Here is a 23,131-nt window from a genome sequence, read left to right on the forward strand (position 1 = left end):
TTTACAATATGGGACCTTTAAGGTCTAACTTTTGTGCGATTATTTCTACTTATGTTAAATATATAATGATAAATGCCCATTCATCTATAAATCTGTGGGGCATAAGCACCTCAGATAAGGTCTACAACCTACATCTATGGAGGAGTTTTCAGTCAAGAATATTATCGTATCCTCTGAAAATGTCATAAGTGGCTTTCAGTGAGAAATGCAAGCTGGTCGGTCAGTCGGTTAATAATTCAGATGGTAGAATGTGTTCCGGTGGAAAAGGCTGACGTGTCACCACTTTAGTTCTGATCCTGCGGGAGAAATAACTTCTTTATAAATGGGTGAATCAGGTCTGTGAATATTTAATCTATCATCAGATAAACATGCTTCATTCAAACATAGCAAAAATGTGATGCAGCAGATAAAACAAACTCTGTTTATTTCTGCTTCAAAAGCAAATAGGTAGTCACAGTTTAAATGTGAACAAAAACTAACTGCAGACAGATAAGCAGTAAGGAAACAGACCAACGATATGCTTAATGTCAAACATCAGAGGTATGCTCTGGTTGAAAAGAACCCTACTTCCCACAGTAACCTACTCCATTCCTGCAATCAAAACCCAGTGAATAAACCTAGGCTTTGACCCTCTGGAAGGAAAAAAATAAATGCCCAATAAATATTAAAGACACTGTGCAATCTCAAGTGAAAATGTCAAACTGCAAGATAGCTCTGAAGGACCGTACTGAGACATCTGAGACATTTGTCTTACAAATACACATCAGTGCTCCTCATATATCATCAGTCTTATTGTTCCATACGAGCACTGCTTTCAGGATTTCATCAGTAAAAATAGAAATAAATGCATATTTGGTGCCCACACGTCCTCAGACCGATGACCTTCATCTCCTCGTCAGTTTTGGAAGGAGTCCCAACACCATCGTCGCAGCCAGGCCCCCCCCCCCCACTCCTGCAGAAGGCAGGTGTTCACGCTCCACCAAACTCCAGTGACACCGGGACATTGTGTTCCATCTGATAGTTTCAGTGTCAAAAGGTGTGGCCCACCTGGGCTGAAGGGAGGACCGTGTTCACAACCAGATTCAGCTTATGATGTCTTCACAGAGCTCAGTGGCCATCACAGCTTTCCTGTGGAGGAAAAAAACAGAGTTGTACCGTACAAGTAGAGAAGGATGTAAAAATGGACGAAATGTTAATAACAGACGCCGTGGTAGCGACCTGTCGACCACAAGGTAGCCACGCCCTAAAGCATCCCCTGTTTTATGGTCTATTTGACTCTAAATGGGACCATAATTTACTAAATGCACATCATGCTGTATTGAAGAAGACTTGAAACTAGCGATTGAGACCATAAACTCATGTTTATTATGTTTACTGAGGTAATAAATCAAGTGAGAAGTAGGCTCATTTTCTCATAGACTTCTATACAACCAGAGGAGTCGCTAGCTTTTTTTGAGGGTGTGCTAAACTAGCTGCCAGCCAGGTTTTATGCAAATGTGTTACTTGGTGACATCACCATGTTACAGAAGAAAAGGCAGGAAATTAAGCGAGGCTTTTCAGGCAGTTCAGGAGCAGTGTTTCTGTGGGGGAGAGTAACTCCCTTTGGCGTGGACTTTGTAACTTCGCTGACTTTTTACATGTACAAAAATACTATATAACATACTAAAGGAAAGGGAAAAAGCACAATAGGTCCTCTTCAAACTAGCCTAGTTCTAGACCTCTGAATCGCTGCCCACATCTCTGATTTTATCAGTAATTTAAAGGTCCCATATTGTAAAAAGTAAGATTTTCATATCTTTCATATTATAAAGCAGATTTGAGTGCTGTATACTTACTGTGAAAGTATCAAAATGCTCAATATACGGAGCAATACACACAACTCGTTTCTAGAAATTGTGCGTTTGAAACAAGCCGTTAGGATTCCTGTCTATTTGTGATGTCACAAATAGACAGGAATCAACAATATTTAGACCATTGCACGGCTTTAAATGTAAACATTCTAAATGTGTCTCAGTTTATTTCCTGTTGCAGTGTATGTAAATAACATCAGCTGACAGGAAGTAAACCTGGACCCAAACTGTTGCTTAGCAACGCAATTCCAAATTTCTGTTCAAACTTGATGCAAGTAGTACTGCATTCAAACAAATAGGGACAGGATCTGAATCATGAAACTTTTATGTATGCTGCTTATCCAAACTTTAACAGCTACAGGAAAAGATGGCTGATGAAATGTTACCTTAATGATGGAGACAGAGTCATATATCTATCAACAGATCTAATGACTCCCCATAAGAATTTCAAAGTTTACTGACACTGACACTGACATGAAAAAGTCACAAGACATGTAGTGCATATATTTTTTGGAAAAAACCTTTGGTAATCATTTTAAATGAACAGAAAAGTGTCTCGTTATCAAGAACACACTAAGATGAATGTATCTTACAGTTTTTCACTATCGCTTTGGCTCATTTATTGAAAAAAGTCTTGACTTTCTCTAAACTATAAGTGCAATTATCATAACTGTTTCATGGGAAATAAGTCTTTGGCATGTCTACAAAAGGTAATAACTCACCCAAAACACTTCATTCATGCTTCAAAAGCTAGTTATTGTGTCAGTAAATTGGCCAATGCCACTAAAGTGAAACGTTGTTTTGTCATTGTGCGAGCCGTAGCTACTGGTTAAACATGTTTTTTTCACTATGGTAGTCAACTCTGGAAATGTTTCTTATATGCAAATCTGTTTTGTTCTACTTGTTGTTGACACTGACTGCTTATGTAGCTACCAGAATGTCCGTTTTGTCTTGCTGAAGGCTATTGTGTATCGCACTGAGCTGTTTAGATTCCCAGCAGGGAAACATTGACTGGGAAAAGTCAATACTGTAAAGACAGAAACAGGATATGCACATTTGTGTTTACAGTAAATATATTTGTGTAGCAATTAGGGCTGTCAACGTTAACACCATAACAACGCGTTAATGCAAATCATCATCATCTGAAACTAAAAAAACCTAATGAATCCATAAATAACGCTCCAAACTTAACTAAATTTTGGCGAGGAAAAACTGCCATGTCCTTTTTCAAAGGGGTCCCTTGACCTCTGACCTCAAGATATGTGAATGTAAATGGGTTCTTTGGGTACCCACAGGTCTCCCCTTTACAGACATGCCCACTTTATGATAATCACATGCAGTTTGGGGGCAAGTCATAGTCAAGTCAGCACACTGACACACTGTCAGCTGTTGTTGCCTGTTGGGCTGCAGTTTAACATGTTATGATTTGAGCGTATTTTTATGCTAAATGCAGTACCTGTGAGGGTTTCTGGACAATATCTGTCATTGTTTTGTGTTGTTAATTGATTTACAATAATAAATATATACATACATTTGCATAAAGCAGCATATTTACCCACTCCCATGTTGATAAGAGTATTAAATACTTGACAAATCTCCCTTTAAGGTACATTTTGAACAGATAAAAAATATGCAATTCATTTGCGATTAACGATGGACATTATGCGATTAATCGCAATTAAATATTTTAATCGATTGACAACCCTAGTAGCAATGTGTCACACGTATTATAAAAAAAAACATCACCATTGAGCTTTCATGTAAAGTCATATACAGCGAATAGAAAATTTGACACAAAATGATCCATGCCATTAAAGATAAATAAAAACTGCTGTTGTTCAGTAAAAAAAACAAAACTAATTGTACCTCCTCATAGTACTTAACACCATGTAATAGATATTCATGGAATATATGTGTGTCTGACAGATTTAGATGATTGAATGGATCGCTTTGCATGTGATGGCTCAGACGATGAAAGAATGTTTAGGAGTTGTGAAAACAATTTGCAAACAGTCAACTCATCAGTTGATCAGCAAGCCATGTGCAAGGGTTATTGTGCAAATTGGAGACAATATTGTACTTACTCTTTCGCGCACATTGTTCCAAAACACGTGCAATTTGCTTGAATGAATGAAAAAGTAAAATCTGTGGTGAGCAGCAAACTAATAGTTCAGAGATTTGAGCTCAAATCTAATGAGAAAAAAACTGTAATAGTTCATGTGGAGCAGAAAATGTGTTTAAATGTAATGGAGTTAAATGTGATGGTTAAAGAAGTTAGCTAGTAATTTAGTTAAATTAGTTCACTTCTTTCATGCAATATCAATTAGCTGGCTTTAGCTTTGTGTCCCTAATTATTTCCCCCAATGAATCTGGTCTTTGCACTTCTCAAACTGCCAGAGAGTTCAAACCACTTTACTACAGCCGAACATGCAGCACAGGTTCAAACTGGTGCACGTGATCCGGGCAAACTGCACAATAACCATTATGACGTTGGGAGAAAACTCACACTCACATGCACAGACATAGACCTACCCAGGCCTTTTCCCATCTTTTTAGCAACTGCTCGTGCTCTGTGAGTGCACCTCTCCATTGGTTCGAATTCCTGGATGGGATGCTCTCCTCATCTGTCAAATAACAACATCTTTTATGGAAATAATGGCAGTGGCAATGCTGACAACCAATACCAGGTACCTCTCTACTTTACATGCATTACTCTACACTAACATATCTCACATTTAGGAGACATTTTTAATACACATATTGTCAAGGTGGACGGATCCATATTGTACAGCACACTGGACACACAAGCATCCGGTCCAGATACCTCCGATAGTGAGGCGGAGGTCCACTTCTGATATGTCACTTCCCGTGCTGGCCTCAGCGACACACTGGTAGCGGGCGTCCTTGAGCAACGCCCCCTCTCGGAGCCAGCTGCTCACCAGCACCTCCCTTTGACCCAGCACCCGGCGGTGCTCCATGATCGGGGTATCCAGACTGTGCCCGTTTATTAGCCAGTGAATGTGGACATCACTTGGACCTGAGGGACAGAATAGGACTTCATGTTGACCATCGGGGGGGGGGATGGTCGAGACACTGACAGGCCACACATGCAGTGTAAAAGTATGCCTGATCTCACCTCTGTTATTCAGTGCATCTTGAACAGGCGGAGTCATATGAAGCCAGATTTACTGAGCTGTAGGCTACATACTGTAGTTTGCATAGAGTTTCTATAACTTGAATTCATCTCTTGTTAAGATAACCAGCATTTTCAACTATTTTTCTTTTTATATTTTCGGTATATGTAACAGGATCCTCATCTTTTGGCCACATACAGTCGTCTTCTGGAGTATTTTTTCAGTGGTGCAGGAATGAGTCCTAAAACCAAGGCCTATTGAAGGAGGCTGGGTCACGCGTCATCAACGCGTCATATCTTTGGTGTGATACCCCATACCCCAAGACCCATGTCCGCCCGTGACCCAGCCTCCTTTCCATAGGCCTTGCCTGAAATCCAGAAATGAGTTAGCATTTTAGCACTTCCGGTTCCCTCGTCTGGAAGTCGGTGGGTTTTTAGTTACATGCCTGAAATAAGGTCTGTGGTTAACACAAGCTGAAGAGATTTAACGTTTTGTTCTACTACATAAAATGTATCAATAAATACTCTTAAATTTTGAATCTTTTACGTGTCTTTAAAAAGGCGGTTCTAACAACGGGCTAAGTGAGACTACTAAACGTCATCACGGCAACTCGTCCGCCTTTACAGCATATAATGTTAATTGCATTCACGCTTCAAAAATCCTAAAAGTGGTGTTCATTTCTGAAGATTATCTTGCTGAACAAAACATCTAAGTATCATAAATGTTTGTTTGCCACAGAGCTTATTTTTTTTTGTCGAGAGAACCCAGGGCGACGCTAACTTCCGGGGTTGGCCTACAAAATAGGTCATCCTTGCACCACTTTATTATTGTCACTAATGAGTCCACATTGCTTAAAAAAAAAGTCATGACCGAAGTAAAAAATGTAAGAAAACGAGCCAGTGTTGAAAACATTTGACAAGATTTATTTAGCCTCCCTACCAAGAGCAATAGTCCCCAAAATGTCCCCCTAGATTTATGTACATCTTCAAATGGGATTTTTTTCCATATATACAAATATATTTACAGGCACAAAAAAGATTGAGATGTAAGACGCCTTCAACAATACCCTGGATTAAAAAAAAAAAGGATCCATCCAATTTTACAAGTTTCACGTGAGACTGCTTTTACATATTACTATACACAAGACTGTACCTTTTATTAACAGTGAATTGGGAGGTTGACAGTTTAATGTCTTTTAAAAACATTCGCTCATTATACAGGTATCTTACCAGACACCTAAAACGGAGATGAACAGTTCTCCGTGAGTCAGACGCCTTGAAGCAAAAGGGTGGGCTTGTTTTAATCCACAAACACACACACACAAACACACTCCCGGTTAGATTGGGAAAAGGTAACATGCAACATGCAGAAAAGGAGAGAGAATGAGTGAAAAAGGAAAGGGTTAAAAAAAGCGAGAGGCTTCCAGTTTGGGAGCTGAGTCGCCGTCACAGACTACCACTCACCCAAGGCGAGGCAGAAGAGCAGGAAGGACTCCTGGGCGTGAACCCCCCAGGCCTGGTCCTTCAGCAGGGGAGGCAACAGCCTCACCTCTGCCTCCCGGGCCTCCACGCTGTGGGGCTTGGTGGAGGAAGAGGTGGAAGAAGAGGAGGAGGAGGAGGAGGAGGAAGAGGACAGGGAAGATGAAGTGTCGACAGGAGAAGAAGCTGCGAGGGAGGGAGTGATGGGAAAAGAGAGAGTGTTGAGGAAAATAGGAACAAGAGGGTGACATGCAACACAGACGAGAGGAAGAGGAAGGGGGGGGCTAGGATCTACTACAGAAATCTGCTGCAATAAATAAAATAACAAATGAAGAACTACTTACACAATAAACAAAATGATTATTACCACAGATGTGACTCATCTTAAATAATAACTCTCTAAAACTGAAGTAATAATACAAAAAATAGTTCTAAAGATTGTTTCCAGGGCTGTTTTAGAACAAGAACTGATGATTGATATTATCAAGCATCACGTCATACTGAACATATTTAAGGGAAAATTACTAGTAAAGGTTAATACACAGGACCATCAGAGTTGTATCCGTGTAGGAATGTAGACTTAAAATAAAATACAGAGAAACTCAACAAGACAACTCTACACGAGACAGTGGTTTGATTTATTCCAGCATTTTTCTATCATGCAAGTTGTCGCTTTTCTTTTTTCTCTGACCTTCAAACCCCTAAACGTTGCCACCTCACTGGGTGAGATTAAGGCCCACATACCAGGCGCTGCAGATGGCAACACTGTACACAGCTAGGCAAGAACGTACAGAGCAAATCTTCCCTGAGAAATTACTGTAACGTTGAAGCATTTAGTCCAATAATAGCCTACACCAGATGCAAAAAGCTTCAAGAGATTATTTTTCACCCAGGCTGTACAAAAAAAAATCATGACTCCAATTTGGAAAACATCAAGGTAACTTACCAATTTGGTAAACAATGTTTCCAATTTGGAATTTAAGGAATAGCTTTTCTTGCTGGACTAAGCTGAGAGGGTGCAGCTTCTGTCAATACAGTTTCTGATTTATCAGCATAAACCCCAAATCAGACAAGAGTTAAAGGGATAGTTCGGGTGTTTTGGAGTGGGGTTGTATGAGGTACTGATCCATAGTCTGAGCAAACTACGCTGTAGCCGAGTTTATTCGCTCCAAACCAGTTGATGGACACGCGCCGAACTTGCATAACTTTCTTTTGAGGCATTTCAAAAGTTTGCTTAAAATCTGCTTGACAATTGAATGGAAACACAGCTATTGATTTTTCAGATGGGCTTTTCTTTTAGATAGCTAAAATACGTTTTGCTGCCGGCCCCGTCCACAGCAGCACATTGCTTTGCTTCTGTTAGTCCTGTCTGCTTCTCCAAACTGTGGGCGTGCTGACCGTCATGTACTGTAGGTAATACACTGACTATGGATCAGTACCTCATACAACCCCACTGAGAAACACCTCATACTACCTCTTTAAATCTCTCCAGTTCAAGCGGGACGCCTGACTTAAGCCTTGTGATAACTAAACTTCATGTGATGCTGTACACTGAACATACTTTCATATAGAGGAGACCACTTAGACTTGTTAGTCGTTGGAAGAGGCAGCAAGAGTGTGACCCCCCCATGACATAGTCTCTGAGAGAAACAACTTGTGGCTAGCAGTATGGTTCATCTGCATCTGCAAACTGGATGGGCTGAGATTCACAGTCCACGTCGAAGGGTTTCTCTTGGGACGGGCTGTCGCCTCCGAAAGTCTGAGACGGGATCTGACCGTTGCCGCACTCCGGCTCGGTCTCGTACCCGGTGTCGCGCAGCGCCCGCAGGTTCTGAGTGGTTTGGCTGCCGTTCTGCGTCGGCTGCTCCGTCATGTTAATTTTGTCACTCGCGGACGCCTCCATCAAACCGGCCTCGCAGGCCCGGTACTCAGGCTGATGGGCGCTCTTGTGGCTGCCCAGGAGAGCGGCTCGCAGCCGCAGGCAGGGAGCGGGGAGGTACTGCATGTAGCAGTTGTACGCCAGCGCTGCCAAGAAGAGGAGGAAAAACAGGAGGAAAAGGAAGAGGAGGGCGGTGCTGTTGTTGTGCTGTAAATACTCCGCCGCCGGGTCCCGGCTGTCCGGGTGGGGGGCGTTGGAGCTCGGAGGAAGGTGCTGTTTCGGCTGGAACTGGACTGTGCTGCTGGGCGGCGGGGTTAGTGATGAGTCAGTTTGGGGTGGGGGGGTGAATTGGACTGTGGCTGTGAAGCTGGGAGGGGCGAGGGCCGACGTTAGTAGGGCTCTGTCTGTCTTACCATTACCTTCAGCTGCACGCGCGCTGGATGTCTCCCGGCCGCCGAGGGTGGTGGCGGTCACGTGGCCCGTCTGGTGAGGGGCTCTGGGCGGGAGATCCAGAGTGAGGACGTATCCGGCCAGGAGGCGGCTGAAGTTCTTCCCGGCGGCGGGGGCCCATTCCACCGACCAGCACTCGTAGTGACCTTGATCCTCCGGAGCCACGCTGTAAATGAGGAGACCGTTTTCGCCTATGAGGTGGAAGCGAGAGGCCTCGGTGAGCGCGGAGCCGTTGGATTTCCACATCACCTGGGCCAGGTTGGAGTGTCCCAGGCACGGCAGCTCAGCGGAGCTCCCTGGTTTCACTGTCACACGCTGGTAGTCCTTCAGAGACAGACCTGATGCTAAGAGGCAAAACAGAGAGGAAGTAATGACTTTCGGGGCCCAGTGAGGTCCAGTAGAGGACAATCATACAACAAGGATTACATTTAGGTGTTCTAAAGCTTCTTTATTAGGCCACATGTGAGCACCCTACCTGAAGGACACTTGTCTGCGTCACCGTTCAGGTTCTGGATCAGCTTCCTGAAAACACAAACAAGCATTATTTTCATGGCAATCTAAAAATATGCACGCTTATCTCGACCGAGACAGTAAAGCAGGCTGTCAAACTGGATGGAGTATCGGTAAAGACAATGGTGGTTTTGGTTTCGATAGGCAGTTTTAATAACGCATGAGTGGAGTACCGGTATGTAGAAAGAAAAGATTACCTAAGCCGCTGGCTGGGAACGTCAAAGATATTGACACAGGCAGCAGCGTGAGGGTCCCAGGCACAGTACGGGTCTCGAGCCAGGACGCAGTCGTCGCAGGACAGATACCGGCTGCAGAAGGCTGTGGGGGACTGGACTACACCGGAGTCAGAGCCGGCGTACAGGGAGCGGGTCTGTGGGAGCACAAGGTTGTTCACATCAGAAAAACATGCAAACACACAAACAAACCTGCAGGTTTGTGTGAGGGGAACAAAAAACGCTCTCTGTTTAACAGCAGCACAGAATGATCAGTTTAATCAACAAAAACTGAACATTCGCATTTATTTGCACAACTGTTGTATTAGACTGCATTAAGACTAGATTTAGTATGATAAGGAAAAATGCTACAAGATTTGTTCTGATTGGTCAAAAGTCTTAAAGGTCCCATATCGTGCTGTTTACATGCTGTAATGTTAAAAAAAACAACTTTATTTTCCTCATACTGTCTGCCTGAATATACCTGTATTTACCCTCTCCCTGAAATGCTCCGTTTTAGTGCATTTCAATGGAATTGCGTTGCTAGGCAACTGCTTGGGTCCGTGTTTACTTCCTGTCAGCTGATGTCATTCACATACACTGCAACAGGAAACAAACTGGGACACTTTTAGAATGTTTATGTTTAAAACCGTGTAATGGTCTCAATATTGTATATTTGTGACATCACAAATGGACAGAAATCCTAACGGCTTGTTTCAAACACACAATTTCTGAATACAGGCTGTGTGTATTTATCCGTATATTGAGCATTTTGATAGTTTAACAGTATTTATTTAGCACTTAAACCTGCTTTATAATATAAAAGACATGAAAATCTCACTTTTTACAATATGGGACCTTTAAAATTTGGTATGGACCTACTTTGGGCAATTATCTAACAGTACGATCACCTGAAAAATCTCACTTTTATTAATCGTCAAGTCAGGATTTTTGAAAAATTTGGAAAATGCTGACAGTGTGTTTATTAAATATTTTACATGTTTACACTGCATATGTGTACTTTTCTTTGATATTCAACTTGTTATGAGTTTATAGACACCAAAGACTTGATTGTGTTCCTTGTACTTTCTGAGATAGTCATTTTCTTATCTCTAGTATTTGGGCACAAGACTACTGTCGTTTCCTGAAATATAACGGAGTCTTTTGCCGAAACAGTGGTCCCATCATGTGCCCAAATACTAAATATACAGTATGATAAGAACAACTCACTTTTCAGCCAAACGGTTTGACTGATTTAAAGAAATGTCTTCACATTAGTGCTTAGGAAAGCCCAGAGAACACTTCCACTAAAGGAAATTAAAAAAATCAGTTGCGGGCACAAATGGATTAAGCTTAGCGTACCTAATAAACTGGCAACTGAGTGCAGTATACCACAACATAGACACTGTCACACTGCCTGTCTAGGTACTATTATTGTGCCGTAGTTGTCTCTTTGTACGGTTATTAACGGTTACAGTAACGTCACTGACCTCAGAGGACAGCAGCAGGTTCTTGATGGACTCAGAGTTCTTCAGGAGCTGGATCTCCTCCACAATGTGCACTTCTCCTTCATACACCACCGACTTGTGCAGGACTCCCTTATCTAAAGATGAGAATGGTAAAAATGTCAATTAATCAGCGGAGGTAGAAGCCAGAAATTAGCCTCTTTAAAACAACAAAGATCACAATACTGAATGATCGAGGCGTATTTCAACTGAATGGTATCAGATAGATGCAGACTGATCAGTTTCTTTTACTTTATTATTCTCCATATGTGCTCAGCTTTCATTGGTAAACAGACCCACTACTTCTAGGTGTTGAACACTGAAACTGTCCAGAGTTTGACAACCTTACACATAATCTATGTTATAAATAAGACACCTCCGTTTGAGTAGAATTGTGAGTTACATGTAATATCTTTTTATGTTTGAATATTTGCAATATCTTTTTACAAATTGTCAACTTTGATATTTTGTTTAAAAAAAATAAAATCCAAACCATTATATAATAGTTGTGATACAGGCAGTTTTTTCTTAAAACAGAACTATTTAATTGTATACATCAATAAATAACAAATAGAATAAATATACTGGGGCTCAGCACATATGTACACCAGGGGCCAATAAACTTGATAAGGACAACATTATATATATATCAAATAATATATAAATATATATAAATATATATATATAATACATATATATATATATATATATATATATATAATACATATATATAAAATATATATAATAGTGTTAAATAGTGTTAAAAAAATATCAAAGTATCGTTACATATTGATACTGAATATTTGAAATTGTTTCAATATTCATTTTCCACAGTATCGATACACGGAGACCAGCTGTGCTTTTTGCTCTCTGTTCTGTCAGACAGCAAGTAGACACACACACACCTATTTATCTTTTAATAAAAATATAAAATTACACGCCTCAGTGTAAATTTTTCCCAGGCCAGTGATATTAAAAATTTATATTTTTCAAGGCATCGTATCAAAGTTAGAAATTCCAGTAGCGTGAGAACAGTCATTTTATAACAGTTTCAAATTCAAAAGTGTTATTAATAACTGATGTGTCCGTACCTGTTCCGGTGAAGATGACGTCGTAAATGTTCCTATCGAGTGCGCGCACCCTCTCCACGACGATCTGAGTGTAGTTGACGTCTTTGGTGATGAGGCGAGGCCCGTTGCCGATGGGCAGGACGGGGTCCTCCAGCAGGGGGTGGTCCTTCACAAACTGGAGGGTCTTGTCTGGCAGGTGGAGAGAGCTGCTGATGTTCTGCCGTCGCATCAGGTTGTTAATACACTGGTGGAGACATTCAATGTTTTATTATAGTAAAGTATGTTCACATCCGTCTATTAAAAAGAACTGAGACACATCATTCTCCTCTTTTTTTTAACATCTGTATTATAAATAAAGCATTCCCTGGCCCTGGCCTACAAGCATTTACACAAACCTGAGCTAAATTATTGGAGCTGTGTTAATGGTACGTACCGCTCCAGGACGTGGAGAAGGAGTGATGCCGTTATACCGGACCCACTTAGTGTGAGACTGCTCCACTGTGGCCTTCTGCATGTACTTGCCCTTGGAGAAGACTTCCTCCACAGCCGTCAAGTTGTAAGCGCACACTGCCGACAAGCCCACGTTACCCCTGTGGGGATGAGGAGGAAGGAGTCGGGAGAGAAGAGACGTGAATTTAAGGAACGTGCATTATATTGAAATATTTCTGATCCCCTTCTCAAGATCTTTAAAATCACTGACCACTGGGAGGTGAAGACTCCGTAGATGACCGTGTCCCTGCGGTCCGCCCCCTTCAGGATGAACACGTCGTGCACTACGTTGAAAACAAAGTTGAGCTCGGGCATGGAGCACACCAGCTTGGCTTTCAGGAAGGACGTCCATTTCTTCTGCAGGGTGCGCTGCCCCCCGAGGTCGCCCTGTGTGGAGAGAGGTTTATCATTCAGCACATTAGGCGATGGGGGGAGAGGCAGAGGAATGAGGGCTGAAGGGAGAAGAGAGAGGCACAAGAATGTGTGCAAGGCCGTAATTTTCCATCGAGGGTGGGAGCAACGTGTCCCCATTACTTTTCAAAATCTTATTTTTGTCTGAGCCTCCTGCAGTCATTACCATTCTAGCAAAGCAATAAGTGATTGGCAGACCTTTTTATGTCCTGCCAATGGGTAATATCTATATTCACAGTTGATATTCTCCTAAAAAGATGCCAGAATTGAACATTAGTTAAAGACAAGACAGTAAACCACAGAGCTCTATCTTCTGCTACATTATGAACCATCCAGACCTGTCAGGTCATCTGGGACGGTCTGCTTTCTGTCCCCGTAGTCAAAACTAAATATGGAGAAGCTGCGTTCAGTTTTTATATTATCTGGTAACAAACTCCCAGAAAACAGCAGGTCAGCTGCAACTCTTGTAAATCAAGGCTGCACTGTCACTTTTATTCTTGTATTTTATTATTTATTTTAGCTTGTTTTTATTTTCTATTCTCTTGGATTTTTAATGTTTTTAATTGTCTTTTTATAATGTGTTTCTTTTGCACTGTGTCTCGATGCTTTTCATGTTTTATGTAAAGCGCTTTGGATCGCCTTGTAGCTGAAATGCACTATATAAATAAACTTGCCTTGCCTAGTAAAGCTGCAAATCAAATGTTATCTATCAGACTGTATCAGAAGTATTTAAATGATTTTAAGATGGGTTAGAGCATTAACAATACATAGCTTTAGAGGTTTACATAGCATTTATATTTTCTGTTATACCTACTATTTAAATCAAATTATAAAAATGTTTTTGTTGTTTGATAAATACAAATACATATATTATTTTACCACTCCACTTCTGAAAAACTACACTCTTGAGTTGTGTGTACAGTTGACACAACAGCTGTTAATCAAAGTCTGATAATATAATGAAAATTAACTGTGGCGTCCTGTTTCTAATTAGGCTTCTGGCTTTTACGGGAACATGTCATTTGTATCACAGTTTATCACTATTTGATCATTTCTGGGAGTTCACAACCGTTTTTGGTCATCAGTGAGCATCAATGTCAGACATAACAGAGTTATGAATGTAACTGAACAGCTGCTCACTAAACATCTTAAATATCTTTAAAAGGCACTGTTTGTAAGAATCAGAAATGTCTTGTTAACAGCGACACCTGTGGCCGTTAAGTCAACGAAAGTCAGCGTCCTGTTGCTCGGACTCGCGTTTGTGCTCGTTCTACATAGACATGAACGAGCATCTCTCAAAACAGTGAGGCGACACACGTCAGCTAAAAGCACAATATCACTCTATATTTCAGCTGCTTGGCAGTAATGTTAGCTGACCAGACGGAGGTCTCTCCATGAATCAATGCTGATCCTAGTGTTGGCTTTTCCTGCTTCAGCCTCCCGACCGCGGCCGGAAGGAACAGGGGAGACACCGGAGTTTTGGTCGGAAACGATAACGTTTCTCGCTGCGGAGCCCCGTCACTTCACAAGACACGGGAAACCTCTGTTGGTCTGGAGGAGCTGCAGCAGTTATTTCTGCACAAACGTCCACTGTACATTCACTAGACATTCTCAGAGCTACTAACTCTTCTGCAGTGTGGAGTGTGCGCGCATGCACATGAGAGGTGGAGAGAAAGAACGAGAACGAGCGCGGTGTGTGAGTGAAGGCAGGCAGGCAGAGGAGCAGAGTACAGCAGAGACTCCGGCCCTGGAGACCAAAGCTACGGTCTCCCCCGCGTCCTCCGACCGCGGCCAACACTGTTTAACAGACGGGCTTCACTAGATACAACTTTGCGGTTTTGGTGCTTCCGTGTAGTTTGTGTTGGAGTCTGAGTCTGAACAGCGTAGCCACACGCGAGCGCGCATGGAACACCGACCCACAATGATTTATACGTGTAAGAAGTTACAAACAGTCCCTTTAATAGTGGTGCAACGGTTCGGTTAGTACATCATTGAACGGTTCGTTTTTAAATCCTTAATTTGTACCATGATATGAGCTCAGGTTAGAGAGAAAAAGACAACGGCAGGAGAAAGACAGACCTGCACACACAGACAGCAGGGAGATGTGGGCTAAAGAGGGATGCCGCTGGTATGTGCAGATGGTACATGATGACGTGCACTGACCTTACAGACGCGCGCCACCCTGGGGATCAGCAGCTTGCCAAAGAACTCGTACTCCACTGACACCTCGGTGAAGAAGTAGTAGATTTTATCGTCTTCGCCATCCATTCTGTTTCTCCCTTCACTGATCACGTCGGCAAAAACAAAACTGGGCTCTGCGAGGAAAGAGAGCAGAGAGAGGAGAGAGAGAGAGACAGGTATTGGTAAAAGGGAATATAGGAAGATTAGGACCATTGATCTGCTATTGTGAAAGCCTCATTGTGTTCCTGCTCCCAGAAACTCCTTTTGAAGCCTAAACAGCTGTAGGCTACTTAATCTGACACACATTTTTTTATGAGCTACTTGATCCAATTACTGGAGGTCCAAGGGTTCAAAAATATTAACTTCATAAGCTTCAATTATTGATATGATTTAAACAAAAGTGGAACTGGAGAACTCGACTCCTGAAACTGATGAGAAGATGTATCAGTCGGTCCACTCGCGGTTGTACGGTGGTGTTACGGAGTGGAGTATCCTTTACCTCATAAACAATTTAAACTATTTCATTTTGGTCTGATATCAAGTTGCTCATATAAATTAACATTAATCACTGACAGCTGATATGACCTACCGCCGGAAACGCTTGTCATTTTAATCGGTGAAAGCGACGACCAGTGCAGTCTAAAAATGAGAAACTGCTACCTGAATGTTTTGCACTCTTTGCTAATGAGAAAGAACAAGGACACAAAACAGATTTGTTACCATTACAGCAAATCTGTGTTTATTGTCAACCTCAGTGTCTGAACTCAGAGTCACTCTGTCGGTGCAAACAAATCATTTTACAGGTAGTCACTAGGGGTGGGAATCACAAGAGGCCCCACGATACGATGTTATCAAGATACTTAAAGTGTGTGTGTACATGGGAAGTGAGTGGTGAAGCAAGAGAGAGAGAGCGGCGACAATGACGGGAGCGATTCACGTTATTGACTCCGGAGGAAAAGTTAGGTGTTTGGTTTGTCTGTAGTGGGTTAGAAACATGGCGGTGCAACATGGTGGACTCCACGAAGAGGACCCGCTCCCTATGTAGATATGAACGGCTCATTCTAAGGTAACGAAAACCCAACAATTCTTATTATCAGGTGATTATACACTAAAGAAAATATACTTATTAATATTATATTCCATTTCCACCAATAGATCCCCCTAATTGTTACGACTGGTCCTTAAAGTCACGATACGATCTTATTGTGATTTTAAACATTTTGCGATATGTTGAGTATTGCGATAAGATATAATGCAATTTATTACTTTTTTTTGTTAGCTTAGAATGAGCCGTTTATATCTACATAGGGAGCTGGTCCTTTCTCCACAGAGTCCGCCATGTTGCACCGCCTTGTTGCAATCTCCTCACCTCACCGCTAGATACCGCCAGATCCTACACATTATTCCTTTAATAGTTTATATAATAATAATAAGAAGAAGATGATCGATACCTGTCTTGTGACGACGTGTCTCGATACAATATTACCACGCGAAATATCACGATACTATACTGTAGTTGATATTTTCCCCCACCCATATAGTCTCACTGGAATTTTCACTCGCATGTGTGAGCGAAATGCTCACAAAGTACGACGTCTTAAAGCAGGGCATCGCTACAACACGAGCAGGCTGAGGGGCGGAGTAAAGAAAGGATCCGATTATGAACCATTTTCATTTTAGCCGATACTGATCAAGTAAAATATAACGCCCCGTTAGTGAGCCTTAGGTTTGGCTCGGGACATCTCTACCAGACACATCCATTACTTTTTTTCATTCAAGATGTTCACTTTTCACATACTGTCACATATCACCATTGAAAAAGTATTTACAAAAGCACGCACATCAAGAAGATAAATACTAGGTGCTGGACGGAAAAACATGTAAAAGACGGAAAAATGAAGTCTGCACTCTAGATACCGCTCCCATGAACATTTCATTGATTACCACCGGTCACGTTTCGAACGTCTGAAGAAGAGCTAGACGTTCGAAACCTCACCTGTGGTAATCAATTAAGTGTTCACGGAAGCAGCATCTAGTGTGCTGGGATCCATTTTGCCAACTCACCATTGAGCCATGATGTGGAGTACTCTGTCCTCAGCAGCGACTGGGACGGAGAGTATCTGGACATAATCGGTTCACTGCCTAAGAAGTTATAAGCTGTCCCCGAGTACAGCTCTCCATCTGATAGAAACGCAGGGAATCAAACAAAAAATAGCAATTTATTGTCCAGCAAGTCCATTTTGTCTCCCAAAAAAACAAGAGATTATTGGGGGATTATTGTGCATTTTATAGCAGGGCAGGTCTCACAACCAAAAGAGCTCTTTGTTATATGACATAAATCTGTTCTCAACTCACCAACCATGACCGTGGTGAAGCTTTGTGACGGGTCAAAGGAGCACTTTCCCCGGCCGTCCTCGGGTCGGCCGTCTAACGAGAAGTCAGCGAGGTTCTGAAAGATTAAATTTCAGTTAAAAGGTCACTGTGATGATTGGCGAGTCCGAGCACATGTTTATTAGTGCGGCATCATGTTTCCAGTTGAGGAGGGATTGAGCGTCAACCTACCAAGTAGTCACACTGAGGTTGAAAGGCGTGCGTGCCGCAGACATACAGCCGCTCGTCGTCTACGACTTGGAGCACTCGGATGTAGTTTAGACAATCCCTCTGGAAAGAAACAATCCAAACTGATTAAAGTACACTGGTGTTTTACTGTAGACACCAAAACAACTTATGAATTACTGAACTAACCTCTTTTGATTTTCCTTTTTGTGTGCACATCACCATGGGGTTTTCTGCAACTGTCCATTGAACCTTGGAGTGGTAAAAAAAAAAAAGAAGAAAATCACATTTAACATTTTTACAAGTATTCTTTTCCTTATCCTTAAAGCCGTTTTCGTATTTTGGTACCTTGTTGTTTTTGACTGTCACGTTCTTCATGCTGAGCTCAAAGATGGCCTCCCTGGCTCCCACATACAGCGCGTCTCTTTTCACACTCAGCAGCAACGTGGAATAGTTGAAGATCCCCGGCTCCGAAAACTCCATCAGATCTAAATCTAGTGGGAAAAAAACATTGGATCCCATTACTTTAACATCCACAGAACGTTTTACTTATCAACATGTGTATTCAACAGTATTGAGAATTGAATTTAAAGCTGCTATAATCAATATTTTTATAATAACAATGGATCACATGACTCTGGGTAATGTGAAAGGGGTCGACAGATATTTATCACCAAATTCTCCAGTTCCCCTCCGCTCTCCAGACCACTTTAACGTCTTCCAGCTCATTAGTCGTGTTTCTATTCAATTGTCGGGCAAATGTTAAGCAAACTTTTTGAAATATTGCAAAACAAGAAACGCAAATTAGGCGTGTTACCATCAACTGGTTTGGGGCGGAAAAAACTTGGCTATGGCGTAATTTAGTCAGAAGTTGGCACTATAGTGTAATCTGCCAGTAGAAGAAGCAGAGGTTCATGTTGTCTGGAGATGAAGACAAGCATTCACATGTTATGGGAATATCCGTGAAGAAGCCCACGGCGGAACCAGCTGATCAGTCATGTGAGTTAAATGTTCGCTAGGTCGGAACTCATTCGGCAAAGGCGTTTCCATTTGGCGCATCAACTCTTTTTCGACAAAGGCAAAAACCACCTTGTTCCTGCTGCCCCCGATTTAACCGATTAACGCTATCAGTTAAAACGGTTAAAAGAAATGTTAATAATTAACTCAAAAGCTGAGCGGCTCAGAGGAGCGGCTCGTCTCTTTAAGGAGAAAAGACGGTCCACCTTAACAGCCCACATTAAGAGGCGGAGCCGGAGTTGCAGGATACAGGAAGTCGACTCTCCGGTCTCTGGCTCACTTGAGCGGAGGAGTTGTAGTTTCGTAGCATTTATTCACCGACAAATAAACTTTTCACACACTGCTACACCTACGTTCACAGCTAGAACGCCACCAACAACCTCACACTCACCACCAACACACACACACGGTCTGTTGGAAACTCGCTAAAGTTACGCAGACTACGTGTGACGACGGCAAGCACGAAGCCTCCGGCAATGCTAGATCTGCTAACGTAGCACAAACACACACACGGTTTGTTGGACACTCGCTAAAGTTACAGACACACAGCTGACAACCTGCTAAACTAAACTAAATGTGCGGTGGAGACTTTTACTGGGAAAGTGGCTGCATGTCCGCGACACTACACGCAGCATCGTAGCTGCTAAGTTAACGCTCGAGGACGTGAACTGTGGACTCCCGTCAACAGCTGGTACGAGACACAAAGCTTGTCGGTTAACGGTTAATAATCGGTTAACGAGGGTCGGTTATCGGTTAAGAACATTTTTCAAAATGAGCATCCCTAGACCGCCGGTGTGTAGAGGCCTTAAACGGGTAAATGTCAACAGTGTCAACAAAAGGTGACAGATGTAGTCTGGAGATAAAGCCACCAAAACACAACCTTCATTACTGTAGAGGCCCTCAAACAGAGAAGTTTGAGACACATGTATCTCTCGCTATACTGAGTGTTGTGATTGATGGCGAACTCAGTGGAGCGCTTGTGTCTGGCTGGCTTTGGTTGTGCCAGGTGCAAGTGGGTTCGGGTTGCAGGTGCCTGGACATAAACACCACAATGATGAAAGCAAACCCCCTCACTGACTGACTGAAACAGTGACTGTGCCATGGTGTTAAAGGGTGAGCTGTACTGGTTCTCACAGGAGTCACCGGAGCTATTTATGTAAACAGCAGTATGCAAACAGAACTTCCTCCTGACGCCTGAACGCTCTAACTTGAGACCTGTGGTTAGACTGAGGTTAGTCTGAGATACATTTAAGGAAACAGGTGTCGCCTAACTACATGTGAACCTTGAGCTGAACGAGTTCAGATCTATATCACAGAGATCTAAGATCACAAAATCTATCTCGGCTCGCCGTGAACTACTAGCGGAGCAACTGAACTTTGCGTTAGCGTCTCCGGTTTCTTGTTTTAAGATCGTGTAAGCTCATAAATACCAACTCGGACTAACAAGTAGGACTTCCCACATCGAGTGGCTGTAGACTCTCAGTTTCTAAAGCAAGGTTTCAATTTAAATCAGCACAGAACATTTACCAGAAATTGTTTCGTTTTCTGAGGATTCACTGTAAAAAGGACACAGATGTATACAAACTAGAGAGGCAACGATTAACTGATCAGTCTACATTATTGGTTAGCTGTAGATTACTAAATGAAACGCCAACTATTTTTTATAAATCGATTAATTGATTTTAAGTAATTCTTTTAAGGAAAAAAGTCCAAATTCTGATTGCAGATTCTTAAATGTGAATATTTTCTGGTTTCTTTCCTCCTCTATGACAGTAAACTGAACATCTCCGAGTTGTGGACATAACGAGACATTTGAGATGGACATAACAACTAATCGATTAATCGAGAACGACAGATTAATTGGCGATGAAAATAATCGTTTGTTGCAGCCCTGATATAAACAAAAAAACGTTTATTTAAGATTTTTTATGAGTTGATATATTTATAAATCGATTGATTGGAAAGGCAAAAAAAAAAATAACAAATGCCAATTTAAAGTTTCCAGAGCAAAAATCGACGTCTTTGTTGTATTTTATGTCTTTTATGTAAGAGCTAACTTATGCTGTTTACTATTATCAGTACATTTTATTTTTTTTTCAACTACATAACACAGAATCTGTTTAAATCCCTGTGGAATATTACATTTAGATTTATTTATGTATGTAATGTATATATGATGCCGTTGAGGCTTACCTTGGTGTCTCCAGGAAGTTCGAGGCACAGCGTGGGGTCCATGGGTGGAGACCTCGAGCAGCAGCCCCAGAAACACTCCCAGCACGCCAAATCCCATGTTAGACTCTGATAACTTCGGAACTGTGAAGTTTCCTCTGCAAGACAAAAAGTAAACACTAAATACACTAAAACCTCATGCACAAAAAAAAAAAAAATATATATATATATATTACAAGGATGTAGAAATGAGCGAGCTCCTCACAGGCTGATCTTTTATCATGCAGCACAGATGCTAAAAAGGGGACATGCACCAAATCCACTTCCCTTATACTGAAAGCTGGCAGGACTGATTCATCCTCTTTTGTATCGCTTAGTGAAGCACGTCACACGCATATGAATAAAATCAATGAAAGAAGATGTTTTGGACAGAAAAAACTGCACAATTTTAAAATTAAAATAAAAATACCTCAACTTTAGAATAAAAGCCTCATAAATAATATCTGTGAAAACATGTCAAAAAATAAAAAGTTCTGACCACTCTCTGACACTATAGAAAGAGAAGTCGATCAATCGATTAGTCAGCAGTAGGGCTGGGCAATATGACAATATACAGTATATCGTCAAAACAATATGAAAATATCTATCATATATGTTTTTCTATATGGTTCCTACTGTGTTATAGGCTAGGCCTATATTTATTTAATTTGTCTCTATAATTTCACTTAAAACTGTTGTGTTGATTTTGCACTAAAGTTCTTAAAATGAGAAAATACTCTTTTCATTTGTCAAGTATTTAATTCACACAGGAGTAAACAAAAACAGGCTTTACCATGTGGTTATTTCATATACATGTAGGATAAACGTATTCAGAATTCACAAGTACGGCTCGCCGCAATAGTTACATTTTTCTGTGACTGGGAGGCGTGTTCATGTGTTCAATTGTGACATAGGGCAACTTTTGTTTGGCCACACTCCATTGCTGAACATAAATTACATTTTATTTCACTTTTTTGGTTTTGTTATTCATGTGCGTTATTTGTACGTGCACACAGTAGTCAGCTGCAGAAGTCACCTATGAATCAGGAACTAATGCTACTCATGTCTTTCCTCCTTCATGTTCATGAATCAGCAGTTATTGTTTAACAAACCGCAAAAAAAAAAGGAAGTAAACTATCGCTACTGTTCGGAAACAACTTGCCATTTACATACTTTCATTCCAGTAGACATCTGAAGGCTCTCTAATAAAATGACTGGTTGCGTTTGGAACTTGGAACCATTTCAGAAATGTTAAATACAGCAGGAAACCAGACGGAAGTGAAGTTCCATCTGAGTGAAGAATCAGACGGGGGGGTGGTGAGGAGGATAAAGAGGGAGGGCTGCAGCACGTGATGACATCCTGAACTAACACAACTTACAGCCGCAGAAAATCATCAGCTCAAAAACTACACACAGAGTTGGCCTGACACACACATGAATGTGTGTTTAAACTCCATTAACAGTGCAGTTAATGTGGTGCGTGTTGTGACCTCTGTGTGACACTTCAGTTGATTGTTGGCATGTGCGTTATGCAACAACTTAACACTGCTGGCTTAAGAAAATCCTCCGTATTATTCTGCGCTGCGTTATTGTTGAGACACAGTGGTAGGTGTATCCGTTTGCCTCGGGTGGTGATGACGACAATGACGACAATGACGACGATGATGATGATGATGGCAACATTCCTGGTATCTATCAGCTCTTATCATGTGGGTGTTGTTTTCCATTTAACCAATTTGTGGAGCATTGTGATCTTTCACTTCAGGATGTGCCTGATAAGGACTCCATTAGGCTGCCCTGTGCCATTTGTGTTAAGTGTTTAACTTGTCCAGACCCACCTCAGGAGGTTGATGTTGTCATATTCAATAAAGTTGTCATATTTAATTGAATTATTGTTTTTCCTGTGGCACTCAGCTTTTAAAGTGCAAAGTCACTGCAGTTTCTGCTGGTAAAATCGATGAAGTAGAAGAGAAGCAGAGGTGGGACCGAGTCATTATTTTGCAGGTTACAAATATTCTAATCCCGAGTCCTAAACTTTGAGTTTCGAGTCCTTAACAAGTCATAATGCGCTCTTCACCAATAAAGCCCTTTGAGACATAATCAACAGCTGAGAGGTACCATGGATCTAGGCCATATCTGAAAATGTTCATTAAAAAATCTGAACGCTGCTGGAACAAAAGA

The 23,131-nt window shown here is 41.6% G+C and overlaps 1 protein-coding gene across 7 annotated transcripts in view; it reads right to left on the minus strand.

The window, feature by feature from the left end:
- Positions 1 to 395: 395 nt before the first annotated feature.
- The window catches only part of sema4d (sema domain, immunoglobulin domain (Ig), transmembrane domain (TM) and short cytoplasmic domain, (semaphorin) 4D), a 58,415-nt gene continuing 35,679 nt past the window's right edge, over positions 396 to 23,131 (minus strand). For 4 of the 7 annotated variants that reach the window (XM_037752030.1, XM_037752032.1, XM_037752031.1 and 1 more), the window contains 14 exons: positions 20,936 to 21,069; positions 18,074 to 18,219; positions 17,915 to 17,977; positions 17,732 to 17,830; positions 17,525 to 17,618; positions 17,234 to 17,350; positions 15,152 to 15,303; positions 12,789 to 12,964; positions 12,522 to 12,678; positions 12,110 to 12,332; positions 11,004 to 11,116; positions 9,499 to 9,671; positions 9,267 to 9,313; positions 7,078 to 9,135 (listed from right to left, as the gene is read on the minus strand). In XM_037752030.1, the coding sequence (XP_037607958.1) occupies positions 8,123 to 9,135; positions 9,267 to 9,313; positions 9,499 to 9,671; positions 11,004 to 11,116; positions 12,110 to 12,332; positions 12,522 to 12,678; positions 12,789 to 12,964; positions 15,152 to 15,303; positions 17,234 to 17,350; positions 17,525 to 17,618; positions 17,732 to 17,830; positions 17,915 to 17,977; positions 18,074 to 18,219; positions 20,936 to 21,069 (2,707 nt within the window). In that variant the 3' untranslated portion in view covers positions 7,078 to 8,122. Of the gene's footprint in view, positions 1,129 to 4,382; positions 4,475 to 4,674; positions 4,888 to 6,447; positions 6,649 to 7,077; positions 9,136 to 9,266; positions 9,314 to 9,498; positions 9,672 to 11,003; positions 11,117 to 12,109; positions 12,333 to 12,521; positions 12,679 to 12,788; positions 12,965 to 15,151; positions 15,304 to 17,233; positions 17,351 to 17,524; positions 17,619 to 17,731; positions 17,831 to 17,914; positions 17,978 to 18,073; positions 18,220 to 20,935; positions 21,070 to 23,131 lie in introns of those variants that run through there. The other 3 variants (XM_037752034.1, XM_037752035.1, XM_037752036.1) reach the window with 3 other exon arrangements.

Source organism: Sebastes umbrosus, chromosome 19 (assembly GCF_015220745.1).
Source record: "Sebastes umbrosus isolate fSebUmb1 chromosome 19, fSebUmb1.pri, whole genome shotgun sequence".
Taxonomy (NCBI): domain Eukaryota; kingdom Metazoa; phylum Chordata; class Actinopteri; order Perciformes; family Sebastidae; genus Sebastes; species Sebastes umbrosus.